This window comes from Aspergillus oryzae, chromosome 4 (genome assembly GCF_000184455.2).
Source record: "Aspergillus oryzae RIB40 DNA, chromosome 4".
In the NCBI taxonomy this organism is placed as follows: Eukaryota; Fungi; Ascomycota; class Eurotiomycetes; order Eurotiales; family Aspergillaceae; genus Aspergillus; species Aspergillus oryzae.
In genome coordinates this window covers 2,322,219-2,340,423 of record NC_036438.1, presented here as the reverse complement: position 1 = coordinate 2,340,423, position 18,205 = coordinate 2,322,219, and the positions used below count along the sequence as shown (strand labels likewise).

At 47.4% G+C, this 18,205-nt stretch overlaps 5 protein-coding genes across 5 annotated transcripts; 3 read left to right on the top strand and 2 right to left on the bottom strand.

The window, feature by feature from the left end:
• Positions 1-446: 446 nt before the first annotated feature.
• Positions 447-5,383, top strand: AO090012000904 (formin-mediated actin nucleation enhancer; the record flags this gene model as incomplete). Its single annotated transcript, XM_023236681.1, has 3 exons — positions 447-488; positions 2,290-2,346; positions 2,453-5,383. 3 exons carry the CDS (start codon positions 447-449, stop codon positions 5,381-5,383), a joined length of 3,030 nt encoding a protein of 1,009 aa, XP_023091585.1.
• A 1,370-nt stretch (positions 5,384-6,753) lies between these two features.
• AO090012000903 (uncharacterized protein) lies at positions 6,754-7,383 on the bottom strand (the record flags this gene model as incomplete). The annotated part of the gene is made up of 1 exon (XM_001727792.3): positions 6,754-7,383. The coding sequence occupies one exon, from the start codon at positions 7,381-7,383 to the stop codon at positions 6,754-6,756; it is 630 nt and encodes a 209-aa protein (XP_001727844.3).
• A 2,711-nt stretch (positions 7,384-10,094) lies between these two features.
• On the top strand, positions 10,095-12,109 carry AO090012000901 (inorganic phosphate transporter; the record flags this gene model as incomplete). Its single annotated transcript, XM_001727791.3, has 6 exons — positions 10,095-10,270; positions 10,341-10,768; positions 10,824-11,514; positions 11,562-11,645; positions 11,698-11,852; positions 11,907-12,109. 6 exons carry the CDS (start codon positions 10,095-10,097, stop codon positions 12,107-12,109), a joined length of 1,737 nt encoding a protein of 578 aa, XP_001727843.1.
• A 2,752-nt stretch (positions 12,110-14,861) lies between these two features.
• AO090012000900 (alpha/beta fold hydrolase) lies at positions 14,862-15,695 on the bottom strand (the record flags this gene model as incomplete). The annotated part of the gene is made up of 1 exon (XM_001727790.3): positions 14,862-15,695. The coding sequence occupies one exon, from the start codon at positions 15,693-15,695 to the stop codon at positions 14,862-14,864; it is 834 nt and encodes a 277-aa protein (XP_001727842.3).
• A 572-nt stretch (positions 15,696-16,267) lies between these two features.
• On the top strand, positions 16,268-17,587 carry AO090012000899 (uncharacterized protein; the record flags this gene model as incomplete). The annotated part of the gene is made up of 2 exons (XM_001727789.1): positions 16,268-16,429; positions 16,502-17,587. The coding sequence occupies 2 exons, from the start codon at positions 16,268-16,270 to the stop codon at positions 17,585-17,587; spliced, it is 1,248 nt and encodes a 415-aa protein (XP_001727841.1).
• Positions 17,588-18,205: the final 618 nt, after the last annotated feature.

Here is an 18,205-nt window from a genome sequence, read left to right as displayed (position 1 = left end):
AAGGTAGGAGATGAGGTGAGGATTTGGCGGAGGGAAAAGAGTCCCTTCCCATGGTTCCATTGGGCGGTTTGGCAGCAAAAGTGGGGACCTCCTCGATTTGATGGGAATTGTTCAGGTAAGGTAGGTAATTAACGTTATTTGATCGATACACACCCTGTATGTCCAGGTATATTCCATTCCTCTTGGGGATCCATAAATACGATGAGAAGAACACCCAGAATACCGGTTTATTTCCTTTGATTGTGATGTTCTTGTTTTTGGAAATATATATTCATTCTCGTGTTCCTCTTCGGTATCGATTATCATTGTCTGAATTCTTTCCTCCCGGACTGCATCAAATCAGGAATGGGACTGACTGATTCAATGGATTTCTGGGACTACTACTGTGTACTGCAATGACTGTGTGGTGTCTGTTCCACTTTCGCCTACTCAAACGCACTTCAACAATGGTGTCTGCCCAATCTGAATGGAGTACTCCTGCCGGGCCTGTCAGAATCCACTTCTTCCGGCCCACTCTGATAGCACCATGAATTAATCCTCCATGGTACCAATGATGTCTACCGATAATGTCATGTTACTGTCTCGAATAAACCCTTGTACTTCACTGGGAGCTCTGTACATGATTTATTCTCCTTTATACCCTTCTTTTTCTTGTGCGATCCGCTTATTTAGCAAGGATTCACAAACTCAGCCCATCCGCTATGCTGAAGTAGGTTTGAATACATTGTTACCTGACACATACAGATCTGCAACAACCTTGCATTGCAGGATACTGTAGCCAGAGCTGTAACACACCTGGGTACAATGCTCTGATGGTCGATGGCCAAGAAACAAAGGCACCAATTCATTATCTGTTTAGTTTCCGGCAGCCAAGGCTGATTACATCGCACGATACTTTAAGGTGGAGTAACTACACCACTTGTAGCACTGTATACAAAAGGTTTGAAGAACTTGTATGATTAATGCATGACCTTGCGTATGCTTATGCTTTAGAATTCTGTTGGTACTACTACACAGTAGTTATATTCCGAGTCAGACTGCACATGACCTTTCCTTCTGCTGCATTGGTCAGTTGGCCATTGTTTTGCAATACGAGTAAAGACATGACCAACCTTACCTTACAAAATTCGGCAGCCTCATAACAATCTCATTAAGATCCATAAGGTTGACGCTGGCGATTGATGTGGGTTTATTATCTCCGCTTATCCGCGCTACGATAGGAACGATCCCAGTCTATTGACTAACCATGACAATACTTTGGATACAATGAAAAGTTTAATATTCGTTTCATAGGACCATGACTTGTTAAAATATAGATAGTTATCTCTTCCACCATGTATGTCTCCATAAAAACAAAACATTCCCAGTGCTTGACAGAGTAGTATACTCTACATTCCCTCCGGGATAGGTTGTCTCGGATCTTCACAAAAATAGCAATCGGCCAGAGTGGGCCCAATTCTTGGCACCAGTCCCCTCCAGAGTAGGACAACGATAGGGTCCATCAACCAGGAAGAACAGCAGGTATAGTAATACATAAAATAATTATGGGAAGACAGAGTGTTGTCTTTACATATTGACATCGAATTTTCAGTCAGAATGGTAATCCAGCCATTACTTGTTAATGAATGTCCTACCGAGGTACGTCTTTTTATACCTCGAGATCACTGGCTCAGCTGCGAGGGCGAAACTACCGAACAAGGGAAAGCGGGAGGCTGGTGGTGGTGGAACAGCTGACAAGGGGTGCCTTAGGCATGGGACCAACCAACTGACTTGGACCAACTGCAGCCCAAAGAGACTAAACCAGAAGACAGCCGATCAATCAATTCATTAAATCGTCGAATCCCCAATCAACACCAAAAAGAGGCTGGGATACGTGTGTGTGGGTGTGTTTCTCAGCGAGGGGCCTTTTCCTCCTCTTACATTCACTTTCGCCCAATTTTTGCCCTTCTTTTGTTGCTCCCCACTTGTCTTTTTGGTTCTGTTTCGTCTGTCTCCCTTACACCACACACTCACACTTTCCGAGACAGTCAGTCAGCTTGGCCCCTTCCCTACTACGACACCGGTTCCTTACTCCCTGCATCTGCTGTGTCCCTCTCCCGTTTACCCGCCATCCAATTTACCCTCAATAAAAAGGAAAACCTTCCGACTTGCCACATATACGCACGCGCGCATACACGTTCACATATGCAGTCTGCCTCTAGCGTTTCGTCTCGCACCCAGCGCAGTCCGTCAGCCCAGCATTTTTCTTCGGGCTCCGGAAGCAGTATTGAATCCGCCATGACTTCACAGTCCTCCGCGCCACGCAGTTCATCTAGCTCCGGGCGACCACAATCAAGAAGCTCGGTGGTAAGTTGTGCATTCAATAGTTCACACCGCAAACTCTCACCCTGGCTGTCACCCACGTTGTACCCACAATTATCCCGGCTAATACATGTCTATCTACTCGCCACAGCCCGATAAGCAGATCTCACAAATTGAAAAAAGCGTCACGCATCTCTTGGTAGCCACGAAGCAACTGCTAGAAACACTGACCCAGTGGTCCCGGAAACAAGCTTCAGAGAACGAGGTATCCGACGTCTACGTGCGGCTAGGTTATGAGTTCAATCTTGCCTGTCGCGCATTTAATGCGATCGGGGTCGACACCTCGGACTTGGGCCCAGTGCCAGACCTTCTCCGGACAATTCTTGAAGACACCCTTAGCCAGGATGCTTCTCCGCAGAGCCTCGACCGCTATCTCCCGCGCATTCGTGACATCATCATCAACCTTCTTCACGGGCTCAAGAAGAAGCAGGCCCGCTTACGTTCGCGGCAGCAGCGAGAGGAAGGTCGGTCATTACCCGGCCGGCAGGCAAGCGCTGGGAGTGTGGCGAGTGGGCAGGCAGCTATGAACCAGGCGTACGAAGAAACGGTTTCCACTGTGTCATCACCGAAACGATCAGGTCGTCGTTATGGAAGTAATGGCTCTCTGGAAGAACCCTCTGGTGCGTCTCGGACCTCACCAGCACCGGGTGACACGCGAGGGGGGAGCTTCTCAGAACGAGAGGCATCACGACGAGAGGCACAGAATATTCTGTCTCAGTCCTCCCAACCCGAAAGCGATTCTACTCCTAAGGCATCCGCACCATCGGTTAATCCGTCTGAATATCCCACCCCTCCTCCACCGCCTCCGAAGCAAGATGATGCCATTGGTGCGCTGCAGAGAAGTGGTGAGCTTGAGAGGCGCGCCTCACGAAGGTTCTCCGCGTATCAGATACAAAAACACCTGGGGACGTCTTCCAGCGGTGTCCCTGTTCTACCGACCCAGCATTCTCCTCTGCCAAATCGTGGTCGCGATGTTCGTGAATCGTTGAATGCTGTTCGTCTACGAGGATCTTATGCCCACGGCCGACAGCGATCGACGAACCGCTTGCAGGAGACCACTACTACCAAAACTGCACCGGCGCAGGCACCTCCGAATGTTCCAAGCATTGAAGAAGAACGTACTAAGTCCCGGGGTGAGGCTTCGGCGCATGTCTCTGCAAAAGACTACCCTATCCCTCAAGACAAAGTTCAGAAACCGCCCGACACAGAAACGATTGATCTACCTCGCCCTCAGGAGGAGCCCTCCCTTGCCGAGGCATTTCAGCCGGTCAAGGAGAGTACATCCGACGCTGTTGCCTCTCCAACAACACCTAAATCGGAACGTCGGCAGCCTCATTCTGTTTCCACCCCTCCCCAGAGCACTCATTTTACTGCCGAACAGCCATCTCCCGGGAAGGAGCTCACCCTGTTCCTACAGTATAAAAGCAAGATCAAGAAATATGTTCTGCCGGAAGGCTTCACTGGCCTGACGATTGGAAGGCTCCAACTGGCTTTCATCGAGAAATTCGCCTGGAACACTCACAATAACGGGGCCGACTTGCCAGAGATCTATATCCAGGATCCCGTCTCGGGTGTCCGCCACGAGCTAGAGGATTTGAACGACGTGAAGGATCGATCCGTTCTCGTGTTAAATGTTGACATCCTTGACGAGGTGAAGAAGCATTTTGACGATGAATTTGGTGGTGTCCGCCGGTTGATTGAAGGTGTCAAGGATGCTTTGAATGGCCAAGAGAGCGTGATGCAGCGAGTGTCCGACCGCCAGATTGAGGCGGCCAAGGAAATGGCTCGTCTTGCTGCGGCACCTCCGGTATCTGTTTCTAGTGCAAAGTCTGGGGGACCTTCTAAAGGTTCAATTGCAGGTAGCGACAGCCAACTTGCAGAACTCCAGAGCCTGAGGCGCGATATTGCCGTGCTGCGACAAACTTACTCCAACTTTCAGTCGGATATCGCAAGTTCGATGAACGCAATCCGCACCAAGGCCAGCGGTGTGAAATCCGCTGCCACTGAAGTATCTTTGCCTTCTTTTGAAGGCGATGCAGGACGCGCGCGCGTTAATTCGGGAAAGAAGGAGCTTGGTGAGGAATCGGAACGCCTTGTGGCCCGTGTTGATGACCTTCAGGATCTGGTGGAGGATCTGCGCAAAGATGTGGTGACTCGAGGAGTTCGGCCGCTGCCGCGCCAACTGGAAAGTGTCGGCAAGGATATCAGTGCTGTAACAAAGGAGATCAAGAAGATGCAGGAATTCCTCAAACGGGAGAAACCGATCTGGACCAAGATTTGGGAGAAAGAGCTACAACTTGTATGCGAGGAACGTGACCAACTCACTATGCAAGAAGACCTTGCGGCCGACCTGCAGGATGATGTAGAAAAGGCCGCCCAGACATTCGCTCTTGTTGAGCAGGCTACCAAGGAACAAACAATGCAGAACAACCCCAGTAACGGGGTCACTCTACGAAACACATCTCGTAATGTGGTCATCGACCCCGCAGTGGACCCCATGAAGGCGAAGGACAGCGTCTTAGGCGAAGTACGTGCGCTGCAACCGAACCACGAATCACGCCTTGAGGCGATTGAACGAGCAGAGAAAGCACGCCAGAAAGAACTAGAGAATCGCCGGATTGGCCTCTTCCAGAAGGAACTCGGAGCATTTGTGGAAGAGGGTAAGCTGAAAAAGAGTGGTGGTGTGGAAGAGACCGAAAGGCTTCGTCGGGCCAAAGATGATCGCATCCGTAGGGAGGTGTGGGAGAGACAGCAAGCTCGAGCAGCAGAGATGGAGAAAGCAGAGGCGGAAGCAGCTGCTGCACAAGCAGACCAAGCTCCTCAAGCAGAGTCTAACCCAACAGATGATGCTGAAGCAAAGGGTGAGGATGGAGCACCAGATACTGGAGAAGAACAGGAACCATCGTCCCCGAAGGGGAAGGAACCTATCTCCGAAGAAGCAGAGAGAACTGAGAGTAAAAAGGAGGAGAGCGAGCCGGCAAAGAATGATGAAGACAAACCGACTCAGCCTGAGGCTTCATGAATCCAAGTACAGTTCGCGATTCCACGCGAACACATTGTCTTTTTTGGCCTTTTATTGTTCATATTACTATGCATTCGTTGTTTGTCCCTCGCTATGTCGATTTCCTTTGAACCGTGGATACTTTCGTGAACTTACCTCTTTCCTTTGTTTTCCTTTTCTTTCTCTTTCTTTCCTTTTCCTTTTTATTTCCCCTGTTCTTTTCATCTTTCAACGTTATCCGGCCTAGACCCGCCTCGCAAAGCATTTGCTTTTGCTCGTGCGCCGGGTCCGGAAGTCACTACTCTGCGTGGTGTACTATAGCCGTTACTTATTCGAGTTGCTGAGGATACCCTGCCACTATTGTGGCTTGTTTATGACCATTGTGATGATACATTGGGGGCGTCGAAGCATATATCCCTTGTTTTTGTATCTGGACCTGCGTTTGACTTCGATGTGACCCATGTTTAGTTGATATATTTCAATGCGAGGCTTGATTAGTAGGATCAATGTTCCATACTTTGGTTTTGGTGCTGTAGTAGGTTACAACACGTCTGCACAGGTTATCATTTTGTTTCCGCTACACCTATGAATTGAAAATTCAGGTCTCGGTGTTCATGAGCGCTTTCACTATTATCCTGTTGTTGTTGTTCTTCATACGTTCGTCCGGTATGATATCTGTTATAGGTGATAAAGACCCCTGGCAACTGTTATACACATTGTATATAGAAAGGGTTAGTTCGCTTTATATATAGAGTTGTTGATAGTACTACGTCCTGAAACTATTGTGAACAGAGATATAACCAGACAAGAAAAGAAAAGAAAAGAAAAACATAAGTTGTTCGCAATCAAATATTACAAGTAATAACTTAGTAATATATAGCATGGCAATGGCAAAACAGTTGAATCCATGATTCTCTCGATCAAACTAGATATCCAATAATCAGCAACTTCCTCGAGCCCGTATACCTCAAAATATATATATATGTATATATATTTTTAGATTTTCCTTCTTTACAGAGAGGTGAGTATGGCCTTTTTGTGACGACGAGGGAATAATTCAAAACAACTATGAGGCCCGTAAAGGAACTAAGAAGAATACTGCGAGTGTTATAGGCCCTGTAGTTTCTATATATTTAGCTACTCTCCGCAGAATAAAAGTTCCTACGCCACGAGAATAAAATTATAGATATTTAAAATAAATTATATTAATAAGATATTCTTTAAGTTATATTTTCTTTTAGGAACTAGACAGCGCGAAGAAAATTCCCATCTTATTCCTTGAATAATCCCTCTATCATAGCTCATACAATAAGCAAGCACCGAAGGAACAGCCAACGGACACATCACAGAAAAGCCAAAAGCAAAGCCACAGTTCCAAAGCTTCCAATATCTCACTGCGACAAGGCGTCCATGTCCATAGTAAATTTCTCCAGGGCTTTCACTCTCTCCTGCAAGATCCTCACGCCTTCCTCATCATGCCGATTAACTTTCATCATATTCTTCACCGAACCAACCACCAACACAAAGGGAGCAGAATCCCTCATCTTACTATGCTGATCCTGTGAAGCCTGAATCTCCCCATCCGACGACGATATAAGATCCAAATGAGCTTCAGCCACGCACTCGGCGTGGTCAAGCATCGTCAGCGCGCGGAGGACCCACGGAGCTGTGGGTTTTTCTTGCTTGGGGTGAGTGACCTTGAATGAGACATCCTTTTTGATAGTCAGGTATAGCCGTAGGAGGTCTGCGTAGTTGGTTGGCTCTGTGGGGTGAGTCTTGGGTGCTGGGGTAACAGTGCCCGAGCCTGGGTCTGTGCTTGGTTGGTTTGGGGATTTTGATGGTGGGGACTGGATCCTTGATTGTGACGTCCAGTTCTGAAGTGTTGATAGGAAGATTGGGTCTTCGGGTTGCAGTGGTGGGAGGATGGTTGGGTATCCGAGTTGCACCGGTGGGGGTAGGCTAGGGTAGGGTGGGTACCAACCGTCCGTGAAGTTCATATTGAATGGAGGAGGTATGGACATTGGATGAAAGAATGAAAGACGAAAGATATGGGTTATTGTATTGTTGCGGTAGCTAGATGAAGAAGTTGAGGCAGGTGGTACGTGGATTTAGTTAGAAAAGGCAACGATGAGTGGGTGACGAGAGTTGAACATAGTCATGGCCATCATACTTAATGATGCCTTGATATATGATATCACTTCATAATGATAACATGTCTACGTGCTATATAGCCTTAGGGCCTCAGTAGGTGAACCTCATCTATATGGCATATTAGCGTCTAACTCAGAATTGTTGAGCGACATGGGACCATAACCATATCCCCTATAGATACAAAAAGTAGGATCTTCGCCAGGTAGAGTTAGGGTTTGCATCTTGACATCGGCAGAGACCCCGCTGTGGGTCAATGTCAATGCTACCTGAAGATCATCACTCCATGCCTTCTGACTTGATTAGTGTATTGTAGTAACTCGTATATAGCGAAGACTAGTGATGCTAATACACTAACTGTTAGACTATAAGTTTATTCTGCTTTACAAAGTGCATGGATGCTTTGTTTGGAGATAACCAAGGGTTTGATGTAGTCCATGTAGGACCACCTATGGATATGCTGCATAAGAACCCCAAAATATATCTAATTATTATGCTCTATTAGAAACCATACAAGACTGGAAGATAACTCAAAGACTAACATAACACTCTTCTGAGTGAGAGTGACACAACTCTTGATATGCGAAGCCAACAAGAGAAAAGGAGACAAGTATACGCTTCAGTAAATCATACACTATAGGTGTTTTGGAGGTATGAGTACGCAGTTTGTCCCAAATTTCCTTCCCCGAAAGCCAAGATATGTAGGAATAGTGAACAGGAATGGAGCTTAGACATCCTGGTCGTCTAGACAGAAACCTCGAGCCAGAGACGCAAGTGGAGCATGGCTGACACATTAGGAATGCAGCTGTTCTATTCGGCTCAGGAAAGTTACAATTACTATTAAAGTCATCAGACACCGACTGAAACAGGATCAACGGCCCAACAGAGTTAGGGAGGACCTTGCTCTCCGTTGAGATAGACCGTAAAGTCTTGGTAGCTTAAGGATAAGCCGCAACGCAAATAAGGGATGAACTGTCAACACCTAGTCTGAGCATATATAGCCCATGCATGGCCCCGCAAGCAAGAGAGCAATGCTATACAGTCAACCACCAATCTATCTGACGGTAACCCTAAGACAGTTATGCCTCAGTCCGCCTCTTCACGTGCGCCCAATGCGGCACCGCAACAGAAATATATTGAACTTCGTCCGAAAGATGGTTAGTCCCCATGCTTACCCGGGTTTTTCCAAGCCAGGGTAATCATCTTGGCGTGACTAATAGAGAACTCTTCGTCTTTAGGAGGCGTCTTGATCAAAATCCCCAATAGCCACTCCGATTTCAAGCGCCGAAAGCATGCCGTCTCACAGAAAAACCAACGGGATCGGTTAAAGATTGCCTTCGATCAGATGGCCCATGTGCTTAGTACAAGTGGCATGAACCGTGGGCGAAAAAGGGGACTGTGCACTAAGGTAACACACCATCGGGAGCGAGCTTTGCGAGGTTTTCTCGCAATATGGGTTTAAAATACTGTTGGTTGACACGAGCTAATGGCTTGCGCTGTCACATTAGGTGGAGCTCCTCGAGACCGCAGTGGAGTATATCCAGTACTTACAGACTGAGCTAAGTGAGCATCGAAATGATAAACTGAGCGAGGGGTAAAGTAGAGGGTCGTCAAAGTTCGAAATTGGTCGATGATGTTAGTGATGCGCCGGTTCGTCGGGGATTTCTCTGCTTCTAGCAATGGTACTATACTTAGCCCAGCTAGTTTCTCTTTGGTTATGTCTTCACCCTCGTATTTTAGTTGATTCATGTGCCAGGCAGCTGCAACTGCATCTTCCATGTGGTAATAATATGAGCAGGAGACAAACTGCCAAGAAAGGAAATATCTTAGAGGCACGAAGCATGCTCGACTGCTGCAAGGAGACTGGCCAAAGCGAGTCTTGGAATACCTAACAATAATCTGTGGTTGCCACGCTAAAAGCGATATCTGGGAAAAACCCGGGTCTGGATAGGGTACCACCCCTCATGATCCTTTCCTCGGACAGGGAGTGATAAGTTGCAGCAGTGATCAAGGTTACCTCGAGCGGAACTCAAGTCATGTCACTGCCATATACCGTGGCGGATGCCAAGGATCTGGAACTGGACTGTTGGCGCTATTCATGAGTTCGATCCGAGCCCACGTTCCTTTCTATAGAGCTTTAATTGGCCATACAAGCTTTCGGAGCAAGTGGTGCCAAGGCTATTCATGAGCGGACTGCTTGGCAGTTGAACGATGTGCTGCCAAGAGTATCGGAGCATCCAAAACCCATCAGTTGACTTTCAGCGTCCGAAATTAATAGGAAATTATCCCTAGCCTTGGATCTGGTTCTCTCACGTTGAGGCCAATTCGCGAATGAATGGACTGACCTCGCCTAATGTTACATGGAGGGTGGGCGGATGCTGTCAAAGAGTATGGAAACGCTGGGCAATCGTATTAGGGTTTGGCCTAGGTTTCTTATCCTACTTCTCGCCCGTAAGAAATCGCCAATGGTATATAAAAGAGCCTTGCACACCCCTCTGCTTGTGGGGAAAAACGGACTACGGTGCTGGAATATCTGTAGCTTGACTCAAGACCAGTTGCTTCGTGGCTTCAAGCCTCTGTCAGGATGGCCCTTCACCAGTTCGACTACATCTTTGCTCTCGGCACCATTTTTGCCTTCCTAGATGCTTGGAATATTGGCGCCAATGATGTTGCCAACTCTTGGGCGACCTCCGTCTCATCGCGATCTCTGAAGTATTGGCAGGCCATGATTCTTGCCTCCATCATGGAATTCTGTGGGAGGTACGGACCACTCCACTATCCTTTCTAGCCAGCTATATGGAGGATTCTATATGCTAACCCCGAGACCTAGTATTGGAGTGGGCGCCCGTGTTGCAGAAACTATCCGGACGAAGGTTGTCGACGTCGATCTCTTTAAGGAGGATCCCTCTATGCTTATGCTGGGGATGTTATGTGCGGTCATGGGCTCCTCCATCTACCTTACCATAGCGACGAAATTTGGAATGCCTGTTTCGACCACGCACTCCATCATGGGTGGTGTTATTGGAATGGGTATTGCGTCGGTTGGGGCGAATGGTGTTTCGTGGTGGGGAGGTAATATCAACTCTGGTGTTGTTCAGGTGTTCCTGGCATGGGTCATTGCCCCCTTTATGTCGGGTGCCTTTGGTGCCATCGTCTTCCTCATCACCAAGTATGGAGTGATGCTGCGGAGCAATTCTGTCCGGAATGCTTTCATTGCCATTCCTATCTACTTTGGCATTACGTCTGCTCTCCTCACCAGTGAGTCGCATCGCGCACCCGGAACTGCATGAACATTCGCTTACCAGTATAATAGTGCTTATTGTGTGGAAGGGTGGGTCGAGCCGGATTAGCCTCAATGACGCAGAGACTGTTGGTGTGATTATTGGGGTTGGCGCCGCCGTCGCCTTGATTGTCACCATTTTCTTCCTGCCCTGGCTGTACCGAAGGTTGCTGAAGGAGGATTGGCAACTTCAATGGTATCACCTCTTCCTTGGCCCTCTTGTTCTACGTCGTGGGGAAGTTCCTCCTCCTCCGGAAGGGTACTCAATCGTACAAGATTTCTACAGTGGCCATAAGACTATGGAGCAGCTCCAGGCGGAGCGAGCTGCGACTCAAGAAAACCGACCTTCTGACCTAGAGAACGAAGGCGAGCTAGTCAAAGAGAGCCAGAACACTTCATCCGAGGCTTTGAAGTCCGGGACACCTAGCGATGCACCTTCAGTGGCGCCAAAGCCAGAATTTTCAATAATTGGCCCTCGACCGGAAGGAAAGGGGTTCTTTCACCCAGCTATGCTCTTCTGGCAGTTCAAGCGATTCTTCTTTCGTGGAATCGAGCAAGATGTAGTCGGCTTGCAAAAGAAGAAGAATATCCTTACCGGCGACATCGAAATGACCCATGCCCACGCCAAACATTATGATAACAGAACTGAGTACATGTACTCCTTCCTGCAGGTGCTGACAGCATCCACTGCTTCTTTTACCCATGGTGCCAATGATGTGTCCAAGTATGTTTCCTAACTTGGCTGACTATCAACTGTGCTAACTAGTATAGTGCTATTGGTCCATATGCCACGATTTATGACATTTGGCAATCTGGAAAGCTCAACTCCAAGAGTCCTGTCCCTTACTGGATTTTGTAAGTACTATACACCATGCTACCGTGACCAACTAAATACTTATCCCTATAGGGCCTTTGGAGGTGCTGCTATCGCCATTGGTATCTGGACCTACGGCTACAATATCATGCGAAATCTCGGTAATAGGATCACGCTTCACTCCCCTTCCCGTGGTTTTTCTATGGAACTTGGCTCTGCTATTACTATCATCACGGCGACCAGGCTCAGTAAGTCCATCGTATTCTATGAAGTGAAGATATCCGACGACTAATAATCTGCAGAGCTTCCGGTCTCCACAACGCAATGTATCTCGGGTGCAACCGTCGGTGTTGGTCTCTGTAGTGGAACCTGGCGTACCATCAATTGGCGCATGATTCTGTGGATCTACTTCGGCTGGGTTATTACTCTGCCCATAACTGGTATTATCTCTGGATGTCTTATGGGCATTATCATTAATGCCCCTCGGTGGGGAATGGGCGTCTAAGTATTACATTTACACATAAGTGAGTCGTTGGGGTTGAAACTTTGCCGCTGTTCACGCACCTAGAGCACCCGAACAATATAGCTAAATAATAATACACTGTTAATTACGTCTAGAATATGAGGACCTATGAAATGGATGCTGAAAATGAACACTATTAGAGTGGGTTGGGTGGGTTGAAACTGACCTAGAAAGCTCGGTACCCTGAACAGTGTACAATAATAAAAGGTATTCCTTTTTTTGGTTCGTTGATAAAAGAACGAAGATAGGGACATAAACACCATGGCCTAGGCATTCATATGACCTAAGGTAACTGGAAAATAACGTCTCAAAATAGCTATTCTATAACAGGGTTCCAATCCTCTGATCATATACCATGATCCATATCCTATTCCAGGTCGGCTTATTCCTCATCCTCCTTCTCCTCCTCCTCCTCATCATCATCATAAGAAAGACCCGCCGGGGCCATGATCCTCAATCATGGATTCCTCCTCGCTTCGACGGATCTATACTAGTATGTGGAGCTTAGCGCATTAAATCCATGTAGATCCATCGCTGCGGATAGTTTCTGTTATTAGCTGCTTGAGCTTTGATCACTTAAGAAACTTACCTATAGTAGTGATGAACCCATTGATCTGGCGGGATCTTCTGTCAAGGGAGAGTCTCGACGCCACTCAGTAACAGAAGCGGGCTATTAACGTATATCACCTTTACGCTGTCACTCCTCCTGGGGGTCTATCAATTCATAGCTTCTCTGACTGGCGCCTGGTCGTCCAAAATAACTGACAGACGACAACAATCAAGGGAACAAGAATCAATAATGTCAGCGACACGCTAGAAAAGAATATTGTTACTAGAGCAAGCCTTAGAATATGACTTGCATTTTTCTAGTGCCCCCGTGGTAGCCCCTCCGAGGCTAAGGAGGCTGCCCCTGGGAACCGCGAGCATGACTTACATTGAGGCTAGTATAAGGGATATGCCAGCAAACAAGAAAAACAGTGGCACTAAGGCGCGTCGCATGTAGGGCACCGTAGACCAGTGTGGTTCGTGGTAGAACCGGCAATTCTCACCACTTCTGCGGCCGAGGATGTGCAGGACCTAGTTCAGTCGCGTGAGGCGAAGCTGGGTATACAAATACCTTTTTGCCACATCACCATCATCGACGCTGCGAAACAATGCAATAAACCTCGACCATTTGGGCCACTTAGTATCCTCTGGGATGAGCTGATGTTCTTTCGCGAGTCACAGGTCTGACCGATGTTGGATTAGGAAAGAGTGTGATTGTAGAAACCCTAATGCTACCGCCCGCTATGAGTCTGATACACATGCGTGATGGTTTCACTTATCACACGTCCGAGGGCGACAATAGGCACGGTATTATGGGAGATTCAGAAGACAGGAAAAGTCTCTAGATGTCGTAATTTAATAGGCACTGTGGTATTGGCTTTATAAATATCCTCTTTTCTTGCCAGATAAGATGCAGTTTGGATCTTCTGCTGGCAGGATATCTCTACCCTTGATGACCTGACACGAAGGGCATCGATAAGTCGCTCGGCAATGAGGGCATCTGAATCACTAAAGGGGACAGCGGCAACCGGGGTTAGCTTACAATATATTACTCTAGCTATTCAACTGCAGAGCTGTATCTCGTGAGCTCATCTAACTCGAGGCAGTTTGTAGAGACTCATTGTGATCTTCCGGATGAAATATACCCGGAATTTACTAAAAAGAGATATCTATCTCACATAGCTTAAGCACTAGGGCTCATCTGGCATCGGTACTTTTCGATCGAGGCAGTTGGAAAAGGGCCGAGGAGCTGCTAATTCCTCCCCATGAATGGCAGGAGAGGTTGGCTGGTGTGGTCTATCCGCTAGTTATACTGAGTATGGAACACTTTGCCGCGAGTCTATCACAACAGCGTCGACTGGCAGATGCCGAGGAATGTCTTGCGTATGTGTTGGAGACTAAGAGGAGGGTATATGGCCCCGAAGATCCACAAACACTCGAGACAATGGTTGCTCTAGGGTCCATATTTACCAAGGAGGGTCGTTACGCAGAGGCCGAAGTGATGACTGCAGATGCCCTGGAAATGCAAAAGAAGGTTTTTGGCAGGAACACCCAAATACATTAACCAGCATGAACAGTCTGGCCTCAATATTCTACCATCAGGAACGACTGACCGATGCTCTGGAGATGACGGTGAATGTCATGGAAACGCAGAAAAGGGTACTCGGGGCAGAGCATCCAAAAATGATAAGAACAATGTATAACTTGGCGCTCATATTATTTTCTCAAGGCCAACAAACAGAGGGACAAAGGTTGCTTGCCCATGTCGTTGAGATGGAAAGGAAATTGTTTGGCGAAGGGCATCCTGAAACCATCGCTGGCATGAAAGACTTAATATTCATGTTCACGACACAAGGTCGGTGGTTGGATGCTGATGAACTCCTCACGAGGGTGTTTGGCTCTGACAGTTCGGATGACCTGGCTTTCATCAGGGAGCAGTATAAAAGATACTGCGTTTAGATGCGATTAAAATAAAGCTGTAAGTATCATACAGCGTGTTCCGAGGACAATGTAAAACAATATAAAATCTCGATATCCATGTATTTAGTCAACTCCATGTAATCTCCTGGGCCTCGGTCATACGTCGAGACCTATTCTAAAATCTCTATTCTATACGCGCAACAATTCAGAACAAAAGCCAAGCAAAAGTCTAATAAAAAAAGACAAAATAAAAAGACACATCGATCCTCTAAGCACCCGTCCTCTCTAAGAACTCCTTAACACGCCTAAACATCTCTGGTGGATTGGAATACATAGGAAAATGCCCACTATACGGAATCTCGGCCAACTCAACGTTGCCCTCCTTCAACTTCGGCAAGTACGACAAAGAGGCGTTCTGCACACCATACATAAACATGCAGGGAAAGGGGAATCCCAAAAACAACGCAAGCAAGTCATTATTATCCGTAAGCTCAACCATGGTAGACAAAATCCCATAAGTAACATGGGGACTAACCTTGCGTCTTAAATTAGACGCATAGATGGCATTAGAGAAGGCGGGGGCCCGCCTCGCCCTCTCGGTAAATTCACGGAAAAATACCTCCGCATCATCAGCGGGGAAGAGGAAGACCTGACGACTGAGAAAGCAGTCCTCGGGGGCGAGATTGCCCTTGATATTAATGAAGCTGAGGACGCGGTCTGGGATCTCAGATGCGAGTAAGAGGGCGGTTAGTCCGCCCATTGAGTGGCCTGAGAGGTGGAATGTGGTGACGCCGTAGTGCTCGAGAAGGGCTTTGGCTGTTTTGACCAGGAATGGGATGTTCACTTTGCTGAGGTCGGAGCAGGTCGTGTCGCCACAGCCGGGGGCGTCGTATAGAATAAGTCCATATTCGCTGAGATGGGGGAGATAGGCGAAGTCGTTGAATTCTTCCTTTGAGGAGCCGAAGCCGTGGAGGAAGACGAATGGTGGACGGGTGCCTTTCTTGTAGATTGTAGAGAGTTCGAGACTGACGCCGTCGACTTGTAGTTTTACCTTCTCGTAGGAAGGGGCGTTGTCTAGCGAGAAGGTGGCGACGTTTTTCATCCTGCGGAATATTAATGTGATTAAGTCTCCGCAATGCTGTACAGGGTGTGCCTTCAATCAGGGCCTACAGCGGAAGAGTCGATATGTTTCTGAGTTCTATCTATACATATTTATATGAGTTGATTGCCCGTGAAAAATATGAGTCAATTTGCCTCCAGCAAGCATGCCGTCGGCGTGTCGGAACTTGGCCGACATCTGCTCTGTTGCCGGTGAGGATGCTGACGGAATCCCGCAGCAGTAAGCTCTCCACTAGCCCTAATCGGTTCGGCATAATTTCATCTACCCGATCGGTCAGGAAGTATGTTAAAGGTATATAGAGACTGGGCATGGTTAGGACAATGCAGGATTATACGTTGCGGGGTAACATTGGTCTTCTAAAAACTTCATTTCAGCTCGAAAGAAACTCTAGCATTCTTTGGGAAAAGCCTTAAAAAGTTAAGCTGTATACAAACAACCTACGGATGGTTTCAATCAGCCGGTCAGTCAAACAAATACTTCGCAACCACAGCCAGCTTCTACATAGACAGCAGTTATCTCTTACTCGGAACTTTGTAAACGCTGCATCCAGAAAAATGTCTGCCCAATACCTCGACGTGCCCGTCCTTCCTACGGATGTTGCCTTTGGCTTGCTAGCCGATTTCGATGCCGACCAAGACCCAAAGAAAGTCTCCTTAATTGCTGGAGCCTATCGGGATGAAAAGGGCCTACCTTGGATCCTTCCCAGCGTGAAACAAGTAAGTAAGATGTGACGGACGTGACAGCGTGCCATTATCCCGCATGTCCGACGGTTGCTAACACAAGGCTAGGCGAAAGAGCGCATTGCAGCCGACCCAAGATCGCATCATGAGTATCTTGATATTGCAGGGTCCCCTGTATTTTTGAATATTGCCAGGTCCCTCGTATTTGGAACCGAGCTAGCTGAAAGCTGGAACGTCGCAAGCATCCAAGCTGTGTCTGGTACCGGAGCAAATCATCTGGGTGCTTCATTTCTTGCCAAGCACTTGAAACCCCAGCATGTCTTTATCCCGGACCCTACCTGGGTAAACCACAAAACGGTCTGGGCTGTGGCAGCCCCTGAAGTGGCTCAGAGAGAGTACCCATACTACGATCCAAAGACGCGGTCCATTAAGTTCGCCGATATGCTTTCGACACTGGACATAGACGCACAGCCGAACGACGTGGTCATCCTTCAAGCATGTGCCCATAATCCCACAGGTCTGGACCTAACTCGGGACCAATGGAAGCAGCTAGCAGACTTAGCTTTGAAGAAGAAGCTGTTCGTCTTGTTTGACAGTGCCTACCAAGGCTTCGCAACTGGAAATGTAGAAGACGACGCATGGTCAGTGCGGTATTTCACCGAGCATCTTCTATCGAGCCCAGACCCTGATCAAAGGATTCCCGGACTATGCGTTGCACAGTCTTTCTCCAAGAACTTTGGACTTTACGGTGAACGGGTGGGCGCATTGCATTTAGTCGCCCCATCGGACGTTTCCATACAAGGAGCCAAATCTCAACTGTCACTGATTGCGCGAGCAGAATATTCTAATCCGCCTCGATTTGGTGCTCAGATTGTTCAAACTGTCCTCACGGATCCAAGGCTCAGAGAGCAATGGCAGCAGGATTTGAACACCATGAGCTCGCGCATAATGGGCATGCGGAAGCAACTGCGGACGAGGCTGGAAGACCTTGCCACCCCTGGAGATTGGTCTCACATTGAGTCCCAGATTGGGATGTTTAGTTATACAGGGTTGAGTAAGGAGCATGTTAATAAGCTGAAGGAGGAGTATCATATCTATCTAATGCCCTCTGGACGGGCTAGTCTCTGCGGGCTGAATGAGGGGAATGTTGACTATGTCGCGAGGTGCATCTCCAAGGTAGTGAAGGAGGTCTGATGATATATGTCGTTATGAAAGACTCGTGTTAGACTGCTATGCAATGAGACGATATGCTATATATGATTTCTTTCACTAAACTGGAAGTTATGGTCGTATAGCTCCTGATTTGGGTTTTGTATTTCTCTTTAATTCTATTCAAATAAAGTTTGAACAGGGCTTGTCAGTGGGTCTGGTCCGAGTATTCTCTATTACTAGATTAAAAGATACACTGAGTGTCACTAATCACCTTTATCGGTATCCTCTTCTTCCGTACAAATCTGGAATAGGAAAGCAGAGGTTCTGCATAGAAGGAGCAGGGTGTTTCAGGAAACCTATTAAGTATTGCAGTATATCGTCTACCAAGTTTCCTCCTGGTATAGTACACATATACACCCATACAACTAACATATACTATCACAGAGATAATTGCAACACTCCATAACAACAGCACAGATCCAAAAATAGGAGTCTAGCTCCTGAGGCCAGAAATAGTCAAAGACAAGAAAGACCCTAGTCTACCTAGCCACATCCCTTAGCAAGTTAACATATTGAATATAGAGATGTTTACCGATTAAATTCCAGACATACCTCAGTATTTTAATAAATACACATCATCAGAAAAGCCGCTTCTTGTGA